This window comes from Rhinopithecus roxellana, chromosome 9 (genome assembly GCF_007565055.1).
Source record: "Rhinopithecus roxellana isolate Shanxi Qingling chromosome 9, ASM756505v1, whole genome shotgun sequence".
Lineage (NCBI taxonomy): Eukaryota > Metazoa > Chordata > Mammalia > Primates > Cercopithecidae > Rhinopithecus > Rhinopithecus roxellana.
The window spans coordinates 7,264,726-7,291,782 of NC_044557.1; the positions used below are offsets into that span (position 1 = coordinate 7,264,726).

Consider the following 27,057-nt stretch of genomic DNA (forward strand, 5'->3'; position numbering starts at 1 on the left):
GATGATTTACCAGTGATCCCTGAGGATATTATAGTCTGCTCATTTCTTCTCTAAACTGGTACTTCATTCCTTGGTTATCATTTTTCTATACTAGTAATAAAAAATCATGTTTCTGAAGCCCAGGAGGAGCCCCAGAAGTGTCCACCCAGCTCTGGCCTCCTCCCATCTCTCCTCCCCATGCTTCCCCAAATGCACTCTTCCCTCAACCACCTTTTCACCCACTCACACCCATACATTCTCAGCAGCTGCACACAACTCCTGGGGTGATGTGACCCTATCACACCACAAGCACAACAGATGTGCTGCTCCCCAGCACAATCATGTTCACTGCTTCCTTCCTCAGCCTGCCCTGTGAGAGCAAAAGCAGACAGAGCAGGGCTCAGTGAAGTGAAAGGGACTGGCAGCAGCCCCGACACTTTAGACACAAATCTCGCCTGTGAAAGTGCTTCTTAAAACAAATCACATCAAAGGTAAGAAAACCACCACCAGCAAGTCAGATGAGCAGTTATGTTCCAAATGTGATGGGTTTATTTTATTTTACTCTGATGCAAAACCAAAGATTCCACTATAGCACAGAGACCAATATATTACAAGGTCATGAAAAAATGGTGTGGGACATGCAGGACGTGATGTACAAACTGGAGGGTCAGATCGTCTCCTCTAACATGACACTACACTGTCGCTGAGGAACACATTTAATAACACTGCAGAACTGAACTGAAATGTGGCACAAACATGACAACTTCCAGGCATGCCTTCAAGCGCCTCCCTCAGGAGGGATTCGCAACCCCTAGACTTCAGTGTGGGGAGGATTACAATTCTTTGGAAGAATAAAAAGTTCACACTTTTGAAATTCACAGAAGAATTTTAAGGCCAAAACACAGTGGGTTCATTTCTCTTCACTTCCAGGGACAAATCTGATGCTTTCCTCAAACCACATTAAGCTTCCAGTTCAAATCCCAAGCCAACCTTGTGACCTCCTGCACTGAAGTTCTTCCCATCGATTAAAGCTGATAAAGTCAATTTGACTCCTAGGAAGAAGAAAACACCACAATCACTTGTAACAAGTATTACAATTAGATCTGAACTTTCCAGAAACAACAGATGGAATCAGTGGTGTGAATTGTAGCTGGGTATAAGAGCTATAAGCAAACAGCTATTACTCAATCGGTTATTTATAACCATCTGATGTGTAATGAGGAACGCATGATCATGGCAAACTTTCTCTGAAGTTCAGGGTTAAGGGCAATGAGTGATCAACCAAACTCAAAGGCCAGAGTGACCACATTATAGTCAGAAATACACACTTTTTTAATGAAAAAGTATTTGACCTGTTTTGTTTTCTGTCTGAACAACCAAATGTTACAAAATGGTCCGAATCAACTTACAGTGACTATAGGTTGTTCTGCAGGTTATTCTCATTTTTTTCTCTATCACTTTCCACCCCAGACCCTCTGTTACTAATTCCTTTACTTACCTGGTCGAAGGGTCTGAGTATAACCCAGTCCAATCAGGCTGGCATTATTTACTTTAGCCTAAGATTAAGAGATAGAATAATAACATTAAACAGTGAATTACAGATCAGTCCAATACAACCATCACTTTGTGCATCAGGTTTCCAACGCTAAAAGCACCCTAGGGCCAATCTGGAATTACTGATTTTTTTTTTTTTTTTTTGAGATGAAGTTTCGTTCTCGTCACCCAGGCTGGAGTGCAATGGCACAATCTCAGCTCACTGCAACCTCCGCCTCCCGGGTCCAAGCCATTCTCCTGCCTCAGCCTCTCAAGTAGCTGGGATTACAGGCATGCATCCCCATGCCCAGCTAATTTTGTATTTTTAGTAGAGATGGGGTTTCACCATATTGGCCAGGCTGGTCTCAAACTCCTGACCTCAGGTGATCCCCCGCCTCAGCCTCCCAAAGTGCTGGGATTACAGGCGTGAGCCATGGCGTCCAGCCAGAATTACTGATCTTTTAAGTCAGCAGGACTTGTATGGGTGGGACATACCTTAAGAATGCATGCTTCAAGGCCTCAAGCAAAATTTTTAAACACTACACAGCCAAACACCCTGAATTCCCTGAGATACCAGCTGACAATCTCTCACAGTGGTTACAGCATGAACTCGGGTGACAGAAAAACAGATCTAGGTTCAAACTGTGGCACTGCCAGTTACTATGTGACCTTGGGCAAGTTAGCTGACCTTTCTAAGGCTCAGTTTACTCATTGGTAAAACAGGGATGAGGATAACACTACTCGCCACATGGAGTGGTTGTGAGGGTTAAATGACATAATATACGTAAAGCCTTTAGCACAGTACATGAAATTTAAGAGCTCAGTGTTATTTTTAATAAGAGTTACTATAGCAACAGAAATAGTCATCTAATCCCATGAATTTCCAAATAAGAAAATTCTAAGGCCAAAGTGATAAAATGACTTGAGAAGGTCAGACAACAAATATACAGGAAGAGCTAGGAACAGAAGAACCCCTACGTCCTGACTTCAAGCATATTTTTTTTTTTTTTTTTTTTTTGAGATAGACTCTCACTCCGTCACCCAGGCTGGAGAGCAATGGTGTGATCTTGGCTCACTGCAATCTTTGCAACTGCAGGGTTCAAACAATTCTCCTGCCTCAGCCTCCCTAGTAGCTGGGACTACAGGTGTCCCCTACCACGTCCACCTAATTTTTGTATTTTTAGTAAAGACAGGGTTTCACCATGTTGGCCAGGCTGGACTCGAACTCCTGAGCTTAGGTGATCCACACACCTCGGCCTCCTAAAGTGCTAGAATTACAGGCATGCGCCACTGTGCCTGGCCATATTATATTCTTTTCACTACACAATGAGCTGGCTTATTAAAGTTAATAAAGAACAAGCAAACTACACTCATATCACAACATTCACGGAAAAGTTAGACATAAACATAAGAGCAGATCCAATCTGGCAACACATTCTTACAGAGAGAGAAGTTCTACAATCCAGCTTGTACTTAGCAGCAATGCCAAAACGGGTGTTGTTACTCCCAGCCGTCCAAGCAAGGTTTATGGATGTTTCAATCTTCTCATTAACCTTCTGGTAGATAGAACCTCCGAACTCAGTGCCGTCGTTCCTGTTTTCATAGATAAAAAAATGTCATAAATATCTAGTTTGTACCATTGTTATTATGGCATGAAAACAAATTCTAAGACTATCTAAACAAGGATCCCATTTTGTAACTACAGATTTCAGCAAATTTCTAGCATAAATGACTAGTAAACAAAACACAGAACTAAATCCAGCTATGCCAGTAATGACTGCTTAATTAAAACCTAACACTTGATCCATTTACTTGGCTCCTCCACATAATGTGAGTTTCTTAAGACAATTCAATTAAGCACAAAGGCAGACACCTCAGGTAAATAAAATCTATAGGTCTCTGAGAAGTTCATAGAACTTAGAAACTTCAAAGTAGAGTTCAATAAAGATTCTGCAAAAAAATAAAAAGGTAGAGGTACAGGAATAAAACCAACTCTGGATTTCCTTTAAAACACAATCCTACAGTTACAAAGCACCCTCCTACAATACCTAGGGTGCACTGCTCCAGCAAACCACCTTAGTTATTGCTTCCAAGCATGCCAGAGATGAGTTCTTGGGTTTTCATGGTTTTCCTGATAATACTGTTTCATCAATTTCAGTAACTGTCTGTACCACTGCTTGCCTTTGTTTTAGCCATCATTAAGTGAATTAGAGCATCTAGCACAGAGGAATCTACGACAGTTTAAAAACACATAGTTTGCCCTTTGCTGCTTCTTCCTGGTATAGGAGCAGTGTCCAGTAGGCCCAACATAAAATACTATGTAAAAGTTCCGATTCATCCCGCCAACATGGTACGGCCTACATAGCTGAATCCCAGGACTCTTTCAGAGCACCTGTTACTTCTGAATGCATTAGCGGTACCTGGGTTCCAACCAAGAATACCTGAAACCTCCAAAGAATTACTGGGATGTCCCAGGATGCTCAAATCAATTTGGTGGTTGTTGTTGGTGACCCAAACAGACCTGCTTCCACATACTGTCAAGATAAGAGGGGAGCAGAGGAAGCAATAACATCTCCAAAGGGTCATCTTACCATGAGGTAAGCCATGCTCTGGGCTCCCTCTATCCCAATGGTTCTTCTAGAGAGGCTAGAGCTTCCTGAAGTTTGGGGTGCAGGCTGAGAGGCCAGTGACCACCAGCAGCACAGCCTGCACACCATGTGCACCAGCCTCCTGGCAAGGTTTTGCTATGAGGATAGCACTGCAAGGATGGATATTCACCAAGACATGCTAAATCTAAGCACCATCACTTCTCAGTATGCTAATGGCAACAATCTTTTAGGCAACTGCACTGACACTAAGGAATAAATTATAAACACTCACACATGTGTGTGCAGCTGGAAGTCCGCAGCCTTGTAACCCAGGGCGAAATTATTCTGTGACAGTTTGGATTTGGCTGTGTCAAAACTCATCTGATAGCCAGCAAGCCACCCTTCGAAAGCCAACACAGCCCAGCCATAGATGGTTGGTCCAGAAAAATCTATATCAACATTACTGCCAACACTAAAACAATCCCGTTTATAGGAGGCCTTCAATTTCCCACTCTTCTTTCTGCAACAAACAAACAAACAAACAAAAATGATGAAAACAACATGAGTTTTTACTATTGTCTAAGAATTTTTGGAGTAAGATCCTCTCTCTCATCTTCCAATGTAAATATTATTTTGCTACATGCCACATATATATTAAAAACGTTTCAAATGACCTAGTTCTACAAATATAATTTTGTTAGGATTAGACCTATTACTCATTATAAGTTCAAATGACAGGATACTTCATGATTTATTTCGTAAAGGTATGAACAAAAGTACAAGAATGAAAAAGAGGCTGGGCGCAGTGGCTCCCATCTGTAATCCCAGCACTTTGGGAGGTCGAGGTGGGCGGATGACGAGGTCAGATTGAGACCATTCTGGCCAACATGGTGAAACCCTGTCTCTACTAAAAATACAAAAATTAGCTGGGTGTGGTGGCACACGCCTGTAGTCCCAGTTACTCAGGAGGCTGAGGCAGAAGAACCGCTTGAACCTGGAAGGCAGAGGTTGCAGCGAGCCAGGATCATGCCACTGTACTCCAGCCTGGTGACAGAGCAACACTCCATCTCAAAAAAAAAAAAAAAAAAAACAAGAATGAATGAGATACTTCACGGCCAAATTAATAATCTGAAGATGTACATATACAGACGCATGAGAAGCCAAATCTCTTTAAATGTTTCCAAATGCCAAATGCCACAAAGAGTTAACCCCCAATACAGATTATTAACCTATCATGGAGAGAAGTGTGCTTTTATGAAGGACGATATCAAAAAAATGAAATTAAGCTGGGCGCGGTGGCTCACACCTGTATTCCCAGCACTTTGGGAGGCTGAGATGGGCAGATCACAAGGTCAAGAGATCAAGACCATCCTAGCCAACATGGTAAAACTCTGTCTCTACTAAAAATACAAAAATTAGCTGGGTGTGGTGGTGCGTGCCTGTAGTCCCAGCTACTTGGGAGGCTGAGGCAGGAGAATTGCTTGAACCCAGGAGGCAGAGGTTGCAGTGAGCTGAGACAGCGCCACTGCACTCCAGCTGGGGCGACACAGCAAGACTCCATCTCAAAAAAACAAAAAAGAAAATAATATTTGTCCGAAAGATAGAACTGAGGTGTGTGACAGAAAGAACACACCTGTTGTTACGGCTGAGACAAATGTCACTTTGCATTCATCTAGCACCTCCGTCCTTCAGATAGCATAGACCCGCATTAGGCAGATAGGAAATGACACAATTCCCCTTTTTTCACATGAGGAAATTGAGGTTAAGACGTTGGGGGATTTACAGAGGCTAAGAAATCAAGTAGGCAGCAGAACTAATCATTATAGCATTTGAGAGCCAGGAGATCACCCTCTTAAGAAATTAACTTCTCAGCACCATAAGATAGGGTGAGGGGAAAAAAAAAAAAAAAAGGAATTAACTTTCTTTCTTTTTTTTTTTTTTTTGAGATGGAGTCTCGCTCTGTCACCCAGGCTGGAATATAGTGGCGCGATCTCAGCTCACTGCAAGCTCCGCCTCTCGGGTTCACACTATTCTCCTGCCTCAGCCTCCCGAGTAGCTGGGACTACAGGTGCCCACCACCACTCCTGGCTAAGCTTTTGTATTTTTTAGTAGATATTTAGTTTCACCTTGATAGCCAGGATGGTCTCGATCTCTTGACCTCATGATCCGCCCGTCTCGGCCTCCCAAAGTGCTGGGATTACAGGCGTAAGCCACCGCGCCCGGCCAAAAGGAATTAACTTTTTCAGCAGAATACCGTGTCCATCAAACTTCAGAATTGCTTAAGATTCATCTATGGTCTCAAGACTCTCCTAGCTCCTAAATTTTTTCTACTATCTGTCTCTCTGAAATAGATTTATACATTTTTGTTCATCTGTTCAGTTTCCAAATTGTTCATCCTGCCTTGGGGGGGGAGGGATCTTCCTTTATCTGTACTACATATACAAGGTCTCCAATATTCCTTATAGCAACCTTATAAGTTCTTCCTGCCTCTGAACTTTGCACTATATCTTCTTATTCTAAAGTTCTCTACCCCTTCAGGCTCCAAAAACATTTCAGGAAATAGGATTTGAACAATTACCCTGTGTTCGGTACAAATATGGTATCAAGAGTCAGTTTCAACCCTTCAGCCAACTGAAAAACAAAGATTTAAAATAAATAATCAGTAATTTTCAATCATTTATCCAACTGAAGAAACCAATTCTAAAGTTTCCTCTAAGTTCTTTAACAAAAAAAATAAGTCATTCAAGAAGGCAAAATATTAAATTATGTAGTAAGTGAGCTCTCCATCCTCCTGTCCCCTCACCCCAGCCTTCATCATGGTTCTCTCACCAAAAAATGGGGCAAATCCTATTTTAACAAGTTACATAAAATACAGTTCAAAACCAAACAGAATTCTCATACAACAAAATCATCTTGATACCCTCTTGAAAGAGTGGCAATGAGATAACCGGACATTTAACAAGCAAGCTAAGTCATTTTACTCAGTTTTGCATGTACATTATCTATACATGGCATCTATATCAAAAACAGTGCCCTGTACATAGTGGGCACTTGACAAATATCTAATAGATTTTCTCCTTGAAAACATGAGAACATTTTAGAAAAATTTTTCTGTCAAGCCAATTTTACAACAATTACAAAACTAAACCAAATTTCCGCAAATAGTTTGTTCTACCCAAGAGAAGCTCAGCTGTGTAACACAGAACCAGTCAGAACAAAGATGTAATATAATAATCAGAGTACTCACAAACAAAGCCTTATTTTCTAGAAACATAAGACATCAAAAAAGGCCATATGCAGAGAAAAAATATGGCTACTAGATAGGTTGTAAGATCTCTTTTGATTATATCTGGGGTATGTTCATCATTCAGTCTATAAGATAAATTGAACCTATGAATAACTTCTAATGCTTTCTCTTACCTTATTCTCCCAAGAGATTTCTGTCCCTAGAGTATTGTCCGTGTTCCATTTTTGGGTGAAGGTAAGTCCATAGTTACAGACCTTATATTTGGTTTCTAGGTTGCCTGATGCTTTCCCTGTATCAGTGTAAGCATGACCAGAAGTAGAAAATTCCTGGTAAGCAAGATAAAATAATTACTTTAAAATTAGCTCATCAAATAGAAAATATTCACTTTGAAAGGCAGTGTTCAATGCATCAGAAACAATACCATTTACTGTTTGCCACAGCCCTACTCTAGAGCAACTTCTTTCCTCCTTTCCCCTTGCTTTTCCAGTCCCTAAATATTTTAACCAGTTCCGCCAGGCGCAGTGGCTCATGCCTGTAATCCCAGCATGTTAGAAGGCCAAGGCAGTGGATCCTTGAGTCTAGGAGCTCGAGACCAGCCTGTGCAACATGGCGAAACCCCATCTCTACAAAAGATACAAAAAATTAGCCAGGCATGATGGCACACAACTATAGTCCCAGCCTGAGTCCAGGAGGCAGAGGTTGCAGTGAGCCGAGATCATGCCACTTCACCCTAGCCTGGGAAACAGAGTGAGACCTGTCTCAATACCAGTTTCAGATCTTTCCATTATTCTACTTCTCTTACTGATATTTCTTTTTCCATATACTCTCTTACTAAATGGAAATCCTAAATTCTCTCCTTTAAAAAAGAAGTATCTTTACTGAAAACAAATGCCTTTACTAAAAAGACCAAAAATACTGTATCCTAAATATTTTACTTTCATGACCTAAAAAAAGATTATCGGTTCTCTGCTATATGTTTCAAACTATCAGTTAATTTCAAAGTCCTTAAAAATCCCAAAATACTGCCCTCCTCCTTTTTAATAGGGTCAACACTTTACTACTTCCTTTAAAAAAATATGTATTATTTTATTGTGGTAAATACATTTAACATTAATTTTACCATTTTAATAATGTTTTAAGTGTACAGTGAAGTGGCATTAAGTACAGTCACACTGCTGTGAAAACTTTAAATGCTTTTGTGTGCAAAACCGCAAAACTTCTGCTTAGACAATTTCAATATTTGAAAGTACTACCCATTTTTCAAAATAAAGTGGAATGTTATAATTTATCCTTCTTTCCCCCTTTCTATCCTGTCTACCTTTAAGAGTGCTTTCTATCAAACAGTTACTATGATTTAAAATACATCCTTTGCCCTAGTTCAGTGTCCTTTAAGTCATATGACAATAAGCAATTAGAAATAGACCTCCTTCTGCAGAAAGCAGTCAGCACCTGTCACTGACAATCTATGAACTGTCAAGAAAAAACATTCTGATTGGTCCTGTTTTAGGGAGCATTTCTGAAATCCTGCCAACAGTAATGAGATGCTGCCAACCCTGACCAGTCTTTTTCACTGCCTGCAACATGAATCCTCTCCTTAACAAATACCCTGCCCCCTAACTCTAGTTCTACAGGCAGATGAGACAACTGGGAAGCTATGATCTGTTTATCAACACCACACAGAATGGTTTCAAAGACAGTATCATGCTGCACATTTAGGGAAAGGCCTTAGTAAGAAAATGATAACGTGTTAATCATGTTTACCTGTTCACATAATTATTTTAATGTGACAATCATTTTTCTTTTAGTAGATCCAACTATCTAGTGTTTTATTTTTTACATTTACTTTTCACAAACTTGACAAGTATAACAAATGCAAATCTTAATTTTGGTGTTAGAAAAACCTTATGGACAAAATTAAGGTAGAGGGGTAGTCTACATTTCTCCCTTGTCAGCATCAATTCTTAGTTTGAAGGTCTGTCACAAATCTAAAATGCCACAGGTACAAATCTCAAAAACAAAGGCTAGAATTGTTTTAGGTTGAGATCCAGGCTCATGATTCACAATTCAGTTTGTGGCTAATTTCATAATTTGTTCAAACAAGTGCAAAACACATTTGTAACATGCATATAACATGCATATAGCTCTACATTAAATGCTCAGTAAGCAACAAAACAAACAAAAATGTTACTGTGAAGTAGATGGCATATGAGAAAAATATCAAGACACAATCTAAGAAATTTGGAACAATGATTGAAATTTATCCTAAATCAATACCAGAAACCAAAAGCAGCCATAAAAACAAGCATAAAAATAAGCTTTTTTTTTCTTACCATCTGAATGAATATTACCACACAACAGCAGCATGAAAGGAAGATAAAATTTTAGTTGATAATTTTTGCAACACAAACCTAATGAGCAAATTCTGGAATCTACACAAAGTGAGTATGATTCTTCTATTTTAACAGAACTATATACACAGCCTGCCCATCTTAGTAAGAGAGGTGCATATATATTTATTTACTCTAGAGAAACCCAGGGAAAGAATGATGGTCACAAACCATGATTATATGCAGTATCATTAGAATTCCACATGCCTTTGTCCTTCTAATTATACATCCAGAAATAAAATCTGCATGGGTTTGAATGGATAAATACCAAAAACGATGCAGCCAATGAGAAGAAATCAGAGTAAGGTGAATCAAAACTTAACCTACTACCTGAAATTTACTGAATAAAACCAATTTTGTTTGTTTGTTTGTTTTTGAGACGGAGTCTCGCATTGTTGCCCAGGCTGGAGTGCAGTGGCGTGATCTCTGCTCACTGCAAGCTCCGCCTCCCGGGTTCACGCCATTCTCCTGCCTCAGCCTCCCAAGTAGGCGGGACTATAGGTGCCCACCACTACATCTGGCTAATTTTTTGTATTTTTAGTAGAGACAGCATTTCACCATGTTAGGCAGAATGGTCTCAATCTCCTGACCTTGTGATTCGCCAGCCTCGACCTCCCAAAGTGCGGGGATTACAGGTGTGAGCCACCATGCCCGGCCTTTTTTTTTTTTTTTTTTTTTAAGACGAAGTCTCACTCTGTCACCCAGGCTGGAGTGCAATGGCTTGGTCTCGGCTCACTGCAATCTCCGCCTCCCAGGTTCAAACGATTCTCCCGCCTCAGCCTCCCGAGTAGCTGGGACTATGCGCGTGCCACCACACCCAGCTAATTTTTGTATTTTTAGTAGAGACGGGGTTTTGCTATGTTGGCCAGGCTGCTCTTGAACTCCTAACCTCGTGACCCGCCCACCTCGGCCTCCCAAAGTGCTGGGATTACAGATGTGAGCCACCATGCCCAGTCAAAAGCTATTGTTAATGATACTTTGAAAATATGCCAACATAGCCTTTACTGTAGTCTTTACTTCCAATAAAAAAAACTTCATAAACATCAGTTAAAAACTGTAGAATAATGTACATGCATACATGCAGAAATACATTTCATTTATATATTTTGTTTCTACTAATCATAAAGGGGCAAAGTAAAGTTAATTTGTTTTTGTAAAAGCGTAATAAAATGTCCATGAATCCATTATCATAGAAGTAAGGTTTTTGGTGCCCATATACATATTCATGAAAGTATATATTTTTTGACATGGGTCAAAAAATACATATTCTACATTTTCTGAGTGAAAGCTGTAGTATACTCTGAGAAACACAAAAGGTCTCTTCAAGAATTCAACTTGGTTGTTTATTTTAATTGGCTAAGAATGCTGTTTGGAATCTGAGAGGACAAAGCTGTGGGTAAGACAGCATGGTGCTGGTTCAAGTAACTAGACTGTCATGATTTTACACAGATTCCTTTAAGTTAATTATGTTACATCCATTAAAAATATATTAGATACTCACCACTCCGCTACAAGACTTGGTTTTCAGGTCTATCTTGACCATGCCAAAGCCTATACACGCACACACAAAAACACAGATATGTACAAAATGTGACATTCACTACAGTTTTTGCAACTCAGAAATTATGAAATAGCCTATAGTACCTTTCATATGAAAAATGCATTCATATGAAAAATTTCATTAGGTGAGAGTTCCTCAAGAAACTGAATTATAACCAAATAAATTCAGTATAATTTTCAAGCCCTTAAAATGAATAAAGATATACTTTTAAAACGTAAGTTAAAGAAAAAAATAAATGGGCCGGGCGCGGTGGCTCAAGCCTGTAATCCCAGCACTTTGGGAGGCCGAGACGGGCGGATCATGAGGTCAGGAGTTCAAGACCATCCTGGCTAACACGGTGAAACCCTGTCTCTACTAAAAAATACAAAAAAAAAAAAAGCTAGCCGGGCGAGGTGGCTGGCGCCTGTAGTCCCAGCTACTCGGGAGGCTGAGGCAGGAGAATGGCGTAAACCCGGGAGGCGGAGCTTGCCGTGAGCTGAGATCCGGCCACTGCACTCCAGCCTGGGCGACAGAGCGAGACTCCGTCTCAAAAAAAAAAAAAAAAGAAAAAAATAAATGAAAGGAATATGCACTATTCCAAGAATCAAAATTGCTGAAAATAGTGTGCTGCTGTATATATTGCTTAAAATATACAGTTAACATTACTAGTTAATAAGAAAAAATCAAATATGTACAGCACAAAAATTTAGGTTAAATTTTAAAACCTAAAAAATAATATTTAGGATCACAATACACATTATTTCAAACAAGTCAAAAGTTATGTTGTCACTTTCATAAAAACAATGCCATTGTTTGGAGGGAGGAAAAGTACTACCCCTACTTTAATTGTCCCCAGGGCTAGACAAAGAAGACATAAATGTTATATATATTATTCTACATTACAGGTAACATTAAATATGGACATATATATGCATCTGTATATGTATATAATTGTTTTTAATGCTTGAAAGGGGTTCTACCTCTAAAGAATGAGGTCTAATAGCCTGTTAATAGTTATCCCCTTAAATCTTGTGAAGTGGATTAATGCTGACTTACCCTTATTTTACTGGCACAGTATTTACACACAGTAGGCATTCAACACTAACTTTTACCCCAAATCGGAAAGTTACAATAGCATACTTACCATATCCTTTGTTGAAGACATCCTTAGCAGCCTTTCCTAGGTCACAGTAAGTTGGTGTGTTACACATATCTTATAAAGAAAAACAGGGCAAAGGAATAAAAATACCCATTTAGTATTTATTCACCCACAGTTCTGCTGTTTCATCCTATGAGAAGAGGTATACAGTGTTCTCTTCCTTTGTATCATTAATGCTTTAACGCAATCAAAGGTATGAGATGGCAATCTGCTCCTTAAAAAATAGAGCTTTCCAGAATACTGAGAATAAAACAGTTTTCCCGTGAGATTCAGAGGTCATCTTTCTGATTGCATTTCAAAGAAAAGTACGTTCTTACAGGATGAAAAAGATGCTATGTTAAACTGGACTTCTTTTAAAAATATATGCAAAATTTACCTTAGAAAAATCTCTCTCAGGCTCTTATGAAACCAAAGACCTGTATAAGACAACAATGGAAATTTTTGAAGAAACTGTTAAAAGATGCAATCAAAATCCTCAGGGTTAACGTTTTTCTCCTCTGAAACTCAGTTCTTAAAATAAGAATTTACCATATGAATTGAAGTGTATTTATCTAGAATATATTTTCTCTCACTCAAAGCTCTTCTTAAAGTGCTATAATTTTACCCATTAACCAGAAATATGATAGATTCTACCTGCAGCAACCTGCTTACCAAAAGTGTAGTAAACTCTGAAGTTAAAGCCTTCAAAAACCTCAGGTGCTTTGAGTTTTCATCTTACCTACTAAAAATTTGCCCAGCTTTGCTATTGGTAATACGACCCTCACATCAAATTCTGAGAGCTATCAACACTGCTGAATATCTCATTCCTTTGCCCTCTTTGTATCACGGGAAATCTTCCTGCATCAGGTTCTTCTGTATTCCTCTTGCAGACTCAAAAGCTATGTCTAAGCAGTTACAGAGCCACCTCTAGCAGTGCCATTAGCCCATATGTCAGAAAAATCCACAGTATCAGCTAGCCCTTGCAATTGCTATGCCTGAATGATTTACATATTTAAGCTCATATTTACTTATATATAGCCCAGCTCTTAATCTAGACTTCTGCTAAGCTTCTGCCTACCCCATCATACCAAACATATAGATATGATGCACTTAAATGGGAATACATTTAAATTGTTCCTTAACATAAACCTGTCAAGTATGACAGACACTATGATATAAAGAGCCTAGTATAAAAAATTAAAAAGGAAAAAAAATTAAAGAGCAAAGGGTACTATAAATATACTGACTCATTCCATAGTAAAACTTTGCTCTAAGCTACAAGGTTTCATAATTCACTTACGGAACGATTATTTTACAATTCAATCCTTTGTACTAAAGTGATCAATTCTAGTCTTTTTATATTATCCCAATTGCAATTTTATATTACTCTTTATGATTACAACGGATGTTGATATTTGTTGAAATTTTGCCAGAAGTCTGTAATTTGGGAGGTAAGTATAGAAATGCAAGCAGTATATATTGAAATAGAAATGTTAAAGCTTTACAGTCTGGTTTTTCATACTGCCCAGAAAAGATACACTTAAATGTTTAGAAGCACCATATATACGTCTAGGGACTATTTAAAATATTTCAGCATATTGTTGTTTTTCAAAACCAGTACCAGATACTATGCAAAAGTCACGTAGCTGGTTTAGTTTACTAACTGACCTCAATTCTGCCTAGTTCAAGCTGACTTTTCCTGGCCTATGACTCTGATGGGAAATGCACTGCTAGTATGATCAAGCAAAAATCGAGAACAACAGAAACTTCATGTTCCTGGAGAGTAAAGCTACAACCACACGTCTCCACCAGCTCTACAGAATGCACCTGCCCATAGATGTGCACACTGCACAGAGGCTGCAGGACACGCAGACGGGGAAAGGCGTTAGCCGGGTGCTACTGGTTTACAAAGCCACTAACTTGACAGCCAGTACAGAGCCCGTTTCGTTCCTCGCTTCTCCGTTTTGAATTGCACGCAGGGCACCCTCCGTCGGCCGTAAGGAGGGGAGGACTCGCCTGATGCTCCACAGCAATTCCGGAGGGCAGGGGCGGCGGAGGGGGACGGGTGTGGGGTTCGAGGATTCAACTTCCCTAGAACCGATCTCCTTTCTAGCTGACCCCTGGGAGGAAAGTGCGGTCCACACGCCGGCGGGGGAGGTCGCGGCCCGCGCCCGGAGGCCACTTGCCCCGCCGTGCTATCGCCTGAGGTGGCCCGGGGCGGGTCCCGGCGGGAGCCAGCGGCCCTGGTCCCCCGCGCCCCGCCCGGCCCGCGCCCCGGTAGCCTGCTCCCTGCCCACAGAGCCTCCGTTAGGGCCGCCTCCCGCCTGGCGCTCTGCTCGGCCGCGGCCCACCGCTCTCCGGGCCTGGAGCCCACGCGGCCTCGGTTCTCCTCACCTCCACCCCGAGGGCCTGTCTCCGCTCCGCCCGAGCAACGCTGAAGGTCTTCGAATCAACGCCGTCCGCGCCTGCGCGGCCTCGCACCCCCAGCTGCGCCTGCGCGCCGCGCCTCCACCAGCGCGCCAGTGCGCCGGCGTGTTGAGCCACGGTCGGGCGCTACGGAGCAAGGCGCGGAGACTAACAGCCTGGCAGAGCCGGCACCACCAACTGTCCGGCTCCGCGGCGCGCGTGCGCAGGAGGGTCCGGTGTGCACAGTGGGGTTAACTAGGGGCCCGAGAGGCCGGGGACCGCACCTGTGTCCGCGAGGGGACTCACTCTCGCGAGAATGCGCGAGGTTGCTAGTTACTGTTGCCATGGGCGCGGCCGCGAAACGGCGGCGGTGTGCCGGATCCCTGGTTGAGGCATGACGCAGGCCAGAGTGTAGTGGCACGATCTTGGCTCACTGGAGCCTCGACCTCCTGGGCTCAAGCCATTCTCCTGCCTCAGCCTCCTGAGTAGGAGGGGCCACAGGCGACCGCCACTACTTCCGGCTAATTTACATTTTTTTTTTTTTTTTTTTTTTTTGTAAAGACGAAACTCTCCCTGTTTCCCAGGCTGGTCTCGAAGTCCACGGCATAAGTGATCTGCCCTCCTGCGCCTTGCAGAGTGCTGGGATCACAGGCCTGAGCCCACGCCCAGCCCCTTATGGGAATTTCATTTCAGATTGACCAGGCTTCAAGAGTGTCACTCTTAGGTCATCTCTTAAGGATGAGAATACATAGGTCCCCAGGGAGTAAGTGATTGATTCAAGATCCCACAAGTAGTGAGAGATGATAATTCCAAGGGGAGAGGATGTGGAGGAGAAAAAGCTCTTCCGTAGAGGAGACCAACTAATAAAGGTAGAATAGATGACAGAAACAAAATCATCATCTTGGAACCACCATAATAATAATAGATTCAGGCTGAAATTATGAATGGACCGTTGAGGATGTTCATATGGTTTCAAAGTATCACCCCTATAGATTACTCACTAAAGAGAAAAGGCTACCTTCACATCAGAGAGATTGATCAAACGGGGGAAGGTAGGGACTGACATATGCCCCCGGTGTGAGGCACAGAGAGGGACACAGAGATAATATTCTTGTAAAAGTCTGTAATTTGCCTCTCTTCACGATGAAACAATCAGGCAAATCCAAACTGAGAGACCTGCAAGACAACTGCCAGTCTTCCAAAATGTCAGTTTCTTGAAAGATTAAGAAAAAGGCTAGTGAACTGCTCTAGATTAAAGGAAGCCAAACATGTGACACTAAAAGCAATGTGTGATCCTAAGTTAGACCCTGAATAAAAACCAAACAAAACCAGCTACTGAGGAGTTATTGGGACAATCGGGGAAATTTGAATAGAGAGTAGATTATCATGGCAACAATGTAAAATTTTATGAGGGGTCCCTAGGCGCAGTGGCTCATGCCTGTAATCCTAGCACTCTGGGAGGTCGGGGAGGGGGGAGCGGATCACTTGAGGTCAGGAGTTCGAGACCAGCCTAGCCAATATGGTGAAACTCCGTCTCTAGTAAAAATACAGAAAATTAGCTTGGCATGGTGGCGGGTGCCTGTAATCCCAGCTACTGGGGAGGCTGAAGCAGGAGAATCACTTGAACCCAGGAGGTGGATGTTGCAGTGAGCCAAGATTGCACCATTGCACTCCAACCTGAGTGACAGGGTGAGACCACGTCTAAAAAATAAAAAATGGGCCGGGCGCGGTGGCTCAAGCCTGTAATCCCAGCACTTTGGGAGGCCGAGATGGGCGGATCACAAGGTCAGGAGATCAAGACCATCCTGGCTAACACGGTGAAACCCAGTCTCTACTAAAAAATACAAAAAACTAGCCGGGCGAGGTGGCGGGCGCCTGTAGTCCCAGCTACTCGGGAGGCTGAGGCAGGAGAATGGTGTAAACCCGGGAGGCGGAGCTTGCAGTGAGCTGAGATCCGGCCACTGCACTCCAGCCTGGGCGACAGAGCGAGACTCCATCCCAAAAAAAATAAAAATAAAAATAAATAAAAATTAAAAATAAAAAAATCCTAAGGTTAGTGTACCTTGGTTATGCAGAAATGGCCTTGATTTTAGGAGATGCATGCTGAAGTATTTAGAAGTGAAATAACATGTATCTGCAACTAACCCTCAAATGGTCCAGAAAAAAGAAAAAGCAAATATGATAAAATGTTAACAATCGAGGTGGAACGTATGTATGTTCATTGCACTATTCTTGAAATTTTCCACTGCGTTTTAAGTATTTTTGAAATAAAAGAAATAGGCCCGCACAAACTCTGTGATGCTCCACAGTACACAATACCAAGTTGCTGCTTGAATCAAAAGGCAAATATCAGATTTGCCCACTGTGTGAAAGGCATTTGAAGTTGATAAGAGATAAGACACATGTCTCCAAGAGACTCATAATGTAAGACTTGGACAAATATCTGCTGAATGCGGCCAAATATGGTCAATGTCATAAGCAAAGTAGTATAGCCTAGAAGCAGAAATAAAGTGAGCTTAGGAATCCAAAGAGCTGAATTTGTGTCTCAGCTCTGCCAACTCTGTGGTCTTAGGCAAGCATTAACCTCTCTCTGCCTCAGTTTCCACATCTGTGAAATAGAACTAACTTAATATCTACTCAGAGGATTGTAGTGGATATTAAATAATGTATCCAGGCCGGGTGCCATGGCTCACTCCTGTAATCCTAGCAGTTTGGAAGACCGAGGCAGTGGATCGCTTGAGCCCAGGAGTTTGAGACAAGCCTAGGCAATATGTTGAACCCCATCTCTACAAAAAATACAAAAATTAGCCAGGCATGGGTGGCATGTGCCTGTAGTCCCAGCTACTTGGGAGGCTGAGGTGGGATGATCACTTGAGCCCAGGGAGGTTAAGACTGCTGTGAGCTGTGATTGCACCACTGCACTATAGCCTGGCTGACAGAGGGAGGCACCATCTCCAAAAACAAACAAATAATGTATCCACAGCACATAATTTACCTGGCATATGGAAAATGTTCATCAGTAAATAACACATGAAAATAAAGGAGTTGGTTGGGCACAGTGGCTCACGCCTGTAATCCCAGCACTTTAGGAGGCCAAGACGGGCAGATCACGAGGCCAAGAGGTCGAGACCATTCTGGTCAACATGGTGAAACCCCATTTCTACTAAAAATGCAAAAATTAGCTGGGTGTGGTGGCAGGTGCCTGTAGTCCCAGCTACTCGGGAGGCTGAGGCAGGAGAATCGCTTGAACCCGGGAGGCAGCGGTTGCACTGAGCCAAGATCATGTCAGTGCACTCTACCCTGACAACAGAGTGAGACTCCGTCTCAAAAATAAATAATTAATTAAATAAAAGAAGAAAAGAAAAGAAAGGGGTTTAGACCACATGCGGTGGTTCACACCTATAATCCTAGTGCTTTAGGAGGCTCAGGCGGGTGGATCACCTGAGATAAGAAGTTCGAGACCAGCCTAGCCAACATGGTGAAAACCCATCTCTACTAAAAATACAAAAATTAGCCAGGTGTGGTGGCACATGCCTGTAGACCCAGCTACTCAGGAGACTGAGGCAGGAGAATTGCTTGAACCTGGGAGGTGGAGGTTGCAGTGAGCTGAGATTGCCCCACTTCACTCGAGCTTGGGCTACAGAGCGAAACTCCCGCTCAAACAAAACAGAACAAAACAAAAAGAAGAAAGAAAAGAAAGGAATTTAAAAGCTATACAGGCAAAACTCACATTTTTCATATACATATGAATATTAGAGCCACAACTTCAGCCTATGCTGTAAGGTCAGGAGTAGAAGTGTAGGCTGAGCAACATAGTGAGACCCCATCTCTAAAAACATCATTTTTAATTAGCTGAGGGTTATGGTGGCCTCCTGTAGTCCTGACTACTGAGCAGGCAGAGTTGGGAGGATGGATGGCTTGAGCCTGGGAGGCCAAGGCTACGGTGAACTATGATCATACACTATACCCCAGCCTGAGTGACAGACCAAGACCCTTGTCTGTTAAACATTTTTTTAATGGAAATTTCACAACATTCTGTTATCTGAAGGTTTTCTTCTGAAAGGACCCAACACCACCAGTTCTAGGTAATCCAGAAAGACCTGAAGCAAGAAGGTGGTGAGAAGACCGTGAAGGAAGTCAGCTGCTGCAGGAAGGGTCCGTCCTTTGCTTCCTGTCCCTCTAGTCCTGTCCAGTTAGCTGGGTCTAGATTCACACTTAATGTCCTTATCAACACTGGCCTTCATTGGCCAGGCACAGTGGCTCACGCCTGTAATCCCAACACTTTGGGAGGCTGAGGCGGGTGGATCACCTGAGCTCAGGAGTTTGAGACCAGCCTGGCCAACATGGTGAAACCCTGTCTCTACTAAAAATACAAAAAAAAAAAAAAAAAAAGAAAAAAATTAGCTGGGCATGGTGGTGAGCATCAGTAATCCCAGCTACTCAGGAGGCTGAGTCAGGAGAATTGCTTGAACCCAGGAGGTAGCAATTGCCCTGAGCAGAGATCGTGCCATTGCACCATTGCACTCCAGTCTAGGAAACAAGAATGAAACTCTGTCTCAAAAAAAAAAAAAGAGCAAAAAAAAAAAAAAAAAAAGACTGGCCTTCACCACCTCAGAACTACAGCCAAATAATGCACTGGTTCTCACATTCTCATTCCCCACTCACACTGCGATCTAAACTCTTGGGAAATGTGGAAAGGGCTTTCTCGGTCCAAATCCTGATACGAATACCATGGCATTCTCCTGTCAAATCAATAGAATCAGAATTTTAGAGCTCAGAAGGGACTCTCAATGCCTTCCTTTAAGGAATGTTTGCTAAGCGCCTTTCGTGTCCAGGGCATGATGACAGTGCTCAGAGCTGCCATCCAGGGAGACACTCACAGCGTCCAAGTGCAGAGTCCCAGGGAGATGCCATCCCCAAGGGAGCAGGCTCCCAGCACAGATCACCCACTGAGCCAAGGTAACCTGCTGGTCTTCCCCTGTGGCCTTGTTCAGATAAAAATCTTGGAAGGTTAGTATAGTTTTACTCTCAGAGATTGAAAAACCAGCTGGGAACAGAAGCTCTTCTGTAAAGATTTCATAGCTCAATTACCATGAGTGTAGGATATGATAAGATTCTGAAGCCAGCTGTGTAATTCAATTCCATTTCTTTAAAGAAAAAGGGCTGGTCTGGCATGGTGGCTCATGCCTGTAATCCCAGCACCTTAGGAAGTTGAGGCAGGAAGATCACTTGAGGCCAGGAGTTGAAGATCTGCTTGAAAAACATAGCAAGACCCCCATCTTTATAAAAAATAAAAAATTAGCTGAGCATAGTGGCACACACCTGTGTTCCCAGCTACTCAGGAGGTGGTGGGAGGATTGCTCGAGACCGGGAGGTTGAGGCTACAGTGAGCTGAGATGGTACCACTTTACTCCAGCCTGGGTGACACAGTGAGACACCATCTCAAAACAAAAACAAAACAAAATCAAAAGACAACCCAAATGGCCAACATCTACAGGACATTAAATGAACTATAATACGTCCATCTTCTGGGTTGTGGTATAGCCGTGGGTTCTGATAATACTTGATGATCTTGAAGAAAAGCTCAGTGAAAAAAGAAAAAGGAGGGAACAAAAGTGTATGTACAGTGTAATCCCAATTTTGTGTGTGTGTGTGTGTGTGTGTGTGTGTTGTAATTTTACTTTAAGAAGCAAGGGAGCAATAAACATAAACATCAAGTTGGGTACAGTGGTACACACCTGTATCCCCAGCTACTTGGGAGGCTGAGGCGGGAGGATCACTTGAGCCCAGAAGTTCCAGGCTGTAGTGCACTCTGATCCTTCCTGTGAATGGCCACTGCACTCCAGCCCAGGCAACATAGTGAGACCTCGTCTCTAAAAACAACAATCTCAGTGTATACCTCCAATGGGGAGGCAGATAGAGGGATTGGGAAGAAGAGGCACACATGAGCAGATGTAGGCATTAGTAATGGCAAGTTTTGGAGCTGACGGTAGATTAATTATATTGTATATTAAATAAATAAATGCTGCGTGTACATATGTATACACGACTGCATAGAAGAAAATTGGGAAAATTTTACCAAAATTTCTAGATATCTGATTTTAATTTTCTTCTTCTACTTTTCTGTGTTTTCCAACATTTCTAAGATTTGGGGATGCATTTCTTTTATAATTGAAAAAGTGAGGCTCACTTGCATAAGATGGGGAAGTACCTAGATGTATGAGAAGGACAGTGCTATCCCATGGGGAATTTCCACCAGAAATTGGGAAATGCTCCTGGAATCACGAGCCTGGACTTTCTGCTGGGCCTTCTGAATATGCACCTCACTCTTTGCCACAAGGGGGAGCAAGGAGACAAGGTAAAAGAGAAGCCAGCCCTGTGGGGATGGGGGAGGGGTGGGGGGGTGGGGGAGGGGTGGGGGAGGAGTGGGGGGGGTGGGGGCGGGGGAGGGGCGGGGATTGTGTGTGGAAGCGCCAAGATGACAACCTCCCCTCCCACTCCCCCTGGGTCCCCAGAGCCTCACCCAAGATCTTCATGAGGTTATGAACACATAAGCTATGAATTAGGATCAAAGCTGTGTCTGAGGACTTTCTACCAAAGTCAGAATCTAGTTTGTTTTGTTTTTAGATTTTTTTCTTTTTTTGAGATGGGGTGTCACTCTGTTGCCCAGACTGGAGTGCAGCAGTGCCATCTCGGCTCACTGCAGCTTCAACCTCCCAGAATGAAGCGATCCTCCCGTCTCAGCCTCCCGAGTAGCTGAGATTATAGGTGTAAACCACCACGCCAGGCTAATTTTTCTATTTTTTGTAGAAATGGGGTCTCACTATGTTGCCCAGACTGGTCTTAAACTACTGGGCTCAAGCAGTCCTCCTGCCTTGTCCTCCCAAAGTGCTGGAATTAGCACTGGCCGCAAGTCTAATTTGAATGTCAGAAGGGCGGCAAGTAATTACTAAGTCATTTTATGGAGAAACCAATGCTGTCACTGTACCACACACAGCTACGTTACAGCCCTGATGACACCACCTACAAGTCATTTAGTCTCAGTAACTTCCTAGTGAAGCTCTAGTCTCCCATTTAATCAGAGACAGTTTGGCAAAGAAGGAGGTGACATACACCCAGAGTCGTAATTGGAAAATAGCCCAGGCAGTGTTCCTTGTGATTTTATGTTGTTTCCATCAACTTGGTGTTTGGAAATAGACGTCAGTTAGTGAGTGTACTGGGCACAGAGGAAAGAATGAACTTTGAAACAAGAATTCTTATGTTCAGATCCCAGGTCTGCAGCCCCCTCGTTGTGGACCTGTGACAGGTTACTGGTCCCTCCCAGTCTCGGTGTCTTCATTTTTAACATGGAGATGCCCAGAGGGAAACTCCTGGCTGGGTAAGGCCCACCCTAGAGGGAGGCTTCAACTGCAGGCAGCTTTCTTTGGCCAAAGTCCTGGGAAGGCCTGGACGACACTCAAGGTAGGAGCCTGGGACAGAGGGGCCAAGATCACACTCGTTGAGCCAGATGCACCTCAACACCTAGAAAGACTGGGTTTCCTAATGCAACAGGATTCACAACTTACATCTAAGGAAAAGAATCAGATGTTGGTGGGCACTGTGGCTCATGCCTGTAATCCCAACACTTTGGGAGGCCAAGGTGGGAGGATTACTTGAGCCCAAGAGTTCAAGACCAGCCTGGGCAACATAGCAAGACCCCATCTCTACAAAAAATACAAAAATTAGCTGTTGTGGTGGCATGCGCCTGTAGTCCCAGCTACTCGGGGAGCTGAGCCCAGGAGTTTGAGGCTACCAGTGAGCTGTGCTTGCACCACTGCACTCCAGCCCAGGTGACAAAATGAGACTCTGTCCCTAAAAATAAAGAAATGAAGAATGATAACCAGTTTGGTCTGCATTTTAGGGCCCAGATCCAAAGATGGCAGACCCCCCACCCATGTTTTGTGTCCCATGAACATGTCAACCACAGCGTGGCACAGCGTGGCACAGAGGAAGGAAAGCAGGATAGTGCCCAGGAACAGGGCAGGGAGGGTGAGGCACTTAGGACCTAGGAAGGCACAAATGGACACAACTTAATGATTTTTTTTTTTCTTTTTTGAGACAGAGTCTTGCTTTGTTCCCCAGGCTGGAGGGCAGTGGCGTGATCTTGGTTCACTGCAACCTCCTCCTCCCAGGTTCAAGTGATTCTTCTGCCTCAGCCTTCTGAGTAGCGGGGATTATAGGTGCGCATCACCATGCCTGGCTAATTTTTGTATTTTTAGTAGAGACGGGGTTTCGCCATGTTGGCCAGTCTGGTCTCGAACTCCTGACCTCAAGTGATCTGCCTGCCTCGGACTTGCAAAGTGTTGGATTACAGTTGTGAACCACCTTGCCTGGCCATCCTGATATTATTTTAAAACAAAACAATGGCAGAGCCTATCTTTGAGGAAGGAGAGTCCAGGGAGCCTGGTGCTATTCCCAGCCAGATGCCTGATGTGGAGTCAGGACAACTCCAAGGCTGTTGCTGCGGAAAGGGAGGTTCCCTGCACCAGCACATTGCACAGCTCCAAAGGCGTGGGCCATGTGCGTGGAACATGGTCCAAAGGTGCCTCCTGGAGCTGAGCAACTCGGGGGCCATGGCAGATGCCAGCCCAATCTCCCAGAACACTGGTGTGTAAAAAGCCCTCAAGACCAGAAGGAACTGAGGCTGAGCATGACATGACCTGCCACAGGCCACACCGTCTGCAAAAGTGGCTGGCACCAGCCACCCTGGCATCCCCGCTGTGCTGTCCCTGGGTGCTGCCCTTCACTCCCCAGCCTTATGGAGGGCTGGCCTTACCTTCTGACCTAAGGGAACCAAATGACAACGTTTCCGTCATCTCTGTGATCACATCTTGTGGTTGTCTGCCTGCCCCATCAGCATGCCCCTTCTCATCTTTTATTTTATGGAACATTTCCTGTGAGATTCTGCCAAAGACCTGCTTGCTTCCGTTACTTTGATTTTATTTTAAGGAAAGCAAAATTTATGGAAATCAAACTGGTTTTGACACAGGAGGCATAACAAATAAAACTTTCCGTTCCTGGATGAGTATAAACAATCGGACACCCAGCCTTTGACGTGAACCACAGCAGCTGTCGTGCAGGAGGACACAGGTGGCAGGTCTCAAACACAAGTCTGCAATTTTTATCCAAAGAGTGGAATTAGTGTGGAAACTGGAACCTCTGGAAATTTCTTTTTGAGAAATTTTATTTGCTCTAAGCTTAGTCAGTATTACTCGATTTTAGTGTTCCCATGGGCCAGGTGCTCACTGCAAAACTTGAAGCATCAGCCTGAGATTTTCAGTTAACCCATAATCCTTGCCAGGGGGCATCAGTACGGCAGCGCCTTGGCCAGAACTTTGCACAATGGCTTCCTTTGTTCTGTGGCTAAAGAAGTGTCTTGTGGTGCTGCTTTTCAAAAGACAGCCATGGCTCCAGGTGCCACTCAGGAAGACTTGTGGAGTGGGTTCTGCGAGGTCGTTGCTGCTGTGGCCTGTGCCATGAAGCTTGTGGCCTTGCCTAAAAGCAGAGAGGACACCCTTTAAACCAACATTTTTAAAGTTTTCCTCTCCCCACTTACTTCTCCCTGCCATCCTCTCCCCACTGCCCCATCACCTCTAATCCCCAAATAATGGAGATCCAGGCTCCTGGCAGTAAACGCTGCCACAGGGGCATCTCATTTCAGTTGTTAGCATTCTTGCTGAGGGACAGTGTGCTGATTAGTAGCAGGCAAGCAGCCTTGGGAAATCTGAAAATATACCGAAAGTCATTTTCCAGAAACTACTTCACATACCTACTTTCCTCCAAAATTGCTCTGGCTTTTTAGAGACCGAAATCCCAGTCTTATTGCAAAATGAGGCCTCAGATTAAGGGGGATTTTTCTTTGATGAGTTGTATCGAACACATATCCATTGACAGCCTGCCAAGGTAGGGCCATGGTAGATGCTAGGCACTAAAGTCTATGGAAGATGGAAAGTTCTGGCTTGGAAAATGGATGAGAGGCATTTGTTTAGGGGTTTTTTGTCGTGTTTTTTGTTTGTTTGTTTGTTTGTTTTAAGATGGAGTCTTGCTCTGTCGCCCAGGCCAGAGTGCAGTAGTCCAGTGTTGGCTCATTGCAGACTCTTCCTCCTGGGTTCAAGCAATTCTTCTGCCTCAGCCTCCCGAGTAGCTGGGATTACAGGTGTGTGCCACCACGCCCAGCTAATTTTTGTATTTTAGTAGCGATGCAGTTTCACCATGTTGGCCAGGCTGGACTCGAACTCCTGACCTCAAGTGATCCACCCTCCTCGGACTCCCAAAGTGCTGGGATTACAGGCATGAGCCACGGCGCCCCACTCGAGTTTATGGTCTAGTTGCAGAGACAAGAAGTAGATGATTGCAGTGGGGTTTTAGAAGCGCTGTGACGGACTGGTGTATGCACAGAGCAGGGCAGACAGCGGAGGGGAGGCCCAGCTGGTGATGGAGTCAGACCCGGCCCCAAAGCCCACATTCTCTCAGTGCTGAGACTGAGACAGAGACAGGGATGGACAGACATAGACAGACAGAGGGTTGCTTTTCAGTGTTGTTCAGCCCCTGTTGGTGACTCTCTGGCATCTGGTGCCTGCACCCGCTCCTCTCCCCTGTCTCTCACAGGCAAAATGGAGAGCATGGTTCCTGAAAGACACAGTGGCTACTCTTATATCTCCACAGTAGACATCCTGCAAACGGTTGATTGTGCGGACAGCTTTGCTCAAGGCACCCTGTTATCCTGCTCCCCCAACCTGATTTTCATCCTGAATTCTCTGTCTCTAGGCCCACCTCTACCCACCCAGTGCACCAAATTGGAGAGGGCAGGATCATCCCAACTCCCCACTCCCACACCCAGTGATGCAGCTTGAACTTCAGACTCCCATCCTTTGCTTGGTTCCCATTGTCACTGTGTCACTGCCTCAAATTGAACCCTTCATTGTCATCGGGGCAATGACAACTGAGTCCTAAGTGGCCCCCAGCCTCCCCTCTCTCCCAGTGCAACCTAAGCACCACACTGCCACCAGCATTGTGCCCTGAAAGCAAATTAGATAACACCAGTGTCTTTCTTTCTCTTTTCTTTCTCTTTCTTTCTTTCCTTCTCTCTTTCTTTCTTCCTTTCTTTCTCTCACTTTCTTTCTCTTTTTCTTTCTTTCTCCTTCCTTTCTCTCTCCTTCCTTCCTCTCTCCTTCCTTCCTTTTTTCTTCCTTTATTTTTTCCTTTCTTCCTCCCTTTCTTTCTTTCTCTTTTTTTCCTTCCTTCCTTCCTTCCTTCCTTTCTCTTTCTTTTTTTTCTTTCTTTTCTTCTCTTCCTCTTTCACCCTCTCTCGTCCTTCCTCTTGTTTCGTTCCGTTCTTTTTTCATTCTTCCCGTCGGACCCTTCTCTTCATTCTTTCTTCTTTTTTTCTTTTTTCTTTCTTTCTTCTTTCTTCTTCTTTCTTTCTTTCTTTCTGCTTTCTTTCGTCTTCTTTCCTTTCTTTCTTCCAGTCCTTCCTTCCGTCTTTCCTTTCTCTGCCTTCTCTTTGCCTTCCTTCCTTCCGCCACTTCCTTCCTTCCTTCCTCCTTCCTTCTTCCTTCATTCCTTCTTCCTTCCCTTCTTCTCTCTCTCTCTCTCTCTCTCTCTCTCTTCCTTCCTTCCTTCCTTCCTTCTTTTTGGTGGGAGGACAGAGTCTCGCTTTGTCACCCAGGCTTGAGTGCAGTGATATGATCATGCAGCCCTGAACTCCTAGGCTTAAGCAATCCTCTTACCTCAGCCTCTTGAATAGCTAGGACTACAGACACGTGCCACCACACCAGGATAATTTTTGTATTTTTCGTAGAGATGGAGTCTTGTTATGTTGCCCAGGCTGGTCTTGAACTCCTGGCTTCAAGTGATCCTCCCACCTCAGCCTCCCAAGTAACAGAGACTCCAGGCATGTGCTGGCATGCCCAGCTGATGTTTTTTATTTTTTGTGGAGACAGGGTCTTGCTTCATTGTTCGGGCTCCCTGCCTCAAGTGCTCCCTGCTCCCTGGCCTCAAGTGGTCCTCTTGCCTTATCCTCCTCACAAAGTGCTGGGTACAAGCATGAGCCACTGCACCCAGCGGACCATGCCATTCTCAGTCTGAAATATCTCCAATGACTTTACATCGTGCAGAGAATAGAATCTGATTTCCTTAGCACGGCATATCTCTGCATCTTGCTTCATCTCGTCCTTCCATCATCTGCCGCAGCCACAGAA

The 27,057-nt window shown here is 43.7% G+C and overlaps 1 protein-coding gene across 5 annotated transcripts; it reads right to left on the minus strand.

Moving 5' to 3' along the window:
- Positions 1–493: 493 nt before the first annotated feature.
- On the minus strand, positions 494–15,322 carry VDAC3 (voltage dependent anion channel 3). Of its 5 annotated transcripts, none has more exons than XM_010368030.2 (11): positions 14,807–15,322; positions 12,810–12,849; positions 12,419–12,487; positions 11,236–11,285; positions 9,678–9,680; positions 7,521–7,673; positions 6,679–6,731; positions 4,393–4,620; positions 2,955–3,105; positions 1,478–1,535; positions 494–1,031 (listed from the first exon to the last, which is right to left on the minus strand). In XM_010368030.2, exons 3-11 carry the CDS (start codon positions 12,483–12,485, stop codon positions 940–942), a joined length of 855 nt encoding a protein of 284 aa, XP_010366332.1. In that variant the 5' UTR covers positions 12,486–12,487; positions 12,810–12,849; positions 14,807–15,322; the 3' UTR covers positions 494–939. The 5 variants fall into 5 exon arrangements, with proteins under 5 accessions (XP_010366332.1, XP_010366333.1, XP_010366334.1 ...); XM_010368031.2 differs by lacking the exon at positions 14,807–15,322 and adding an exon at positions 14,333–14,788; XM_010368032.2 differs by lacking the exon at positions 12,810–12,849.
- Between the last annotated feature and the right edge of the window lie 11,735 nt (positions 15,323–27,057).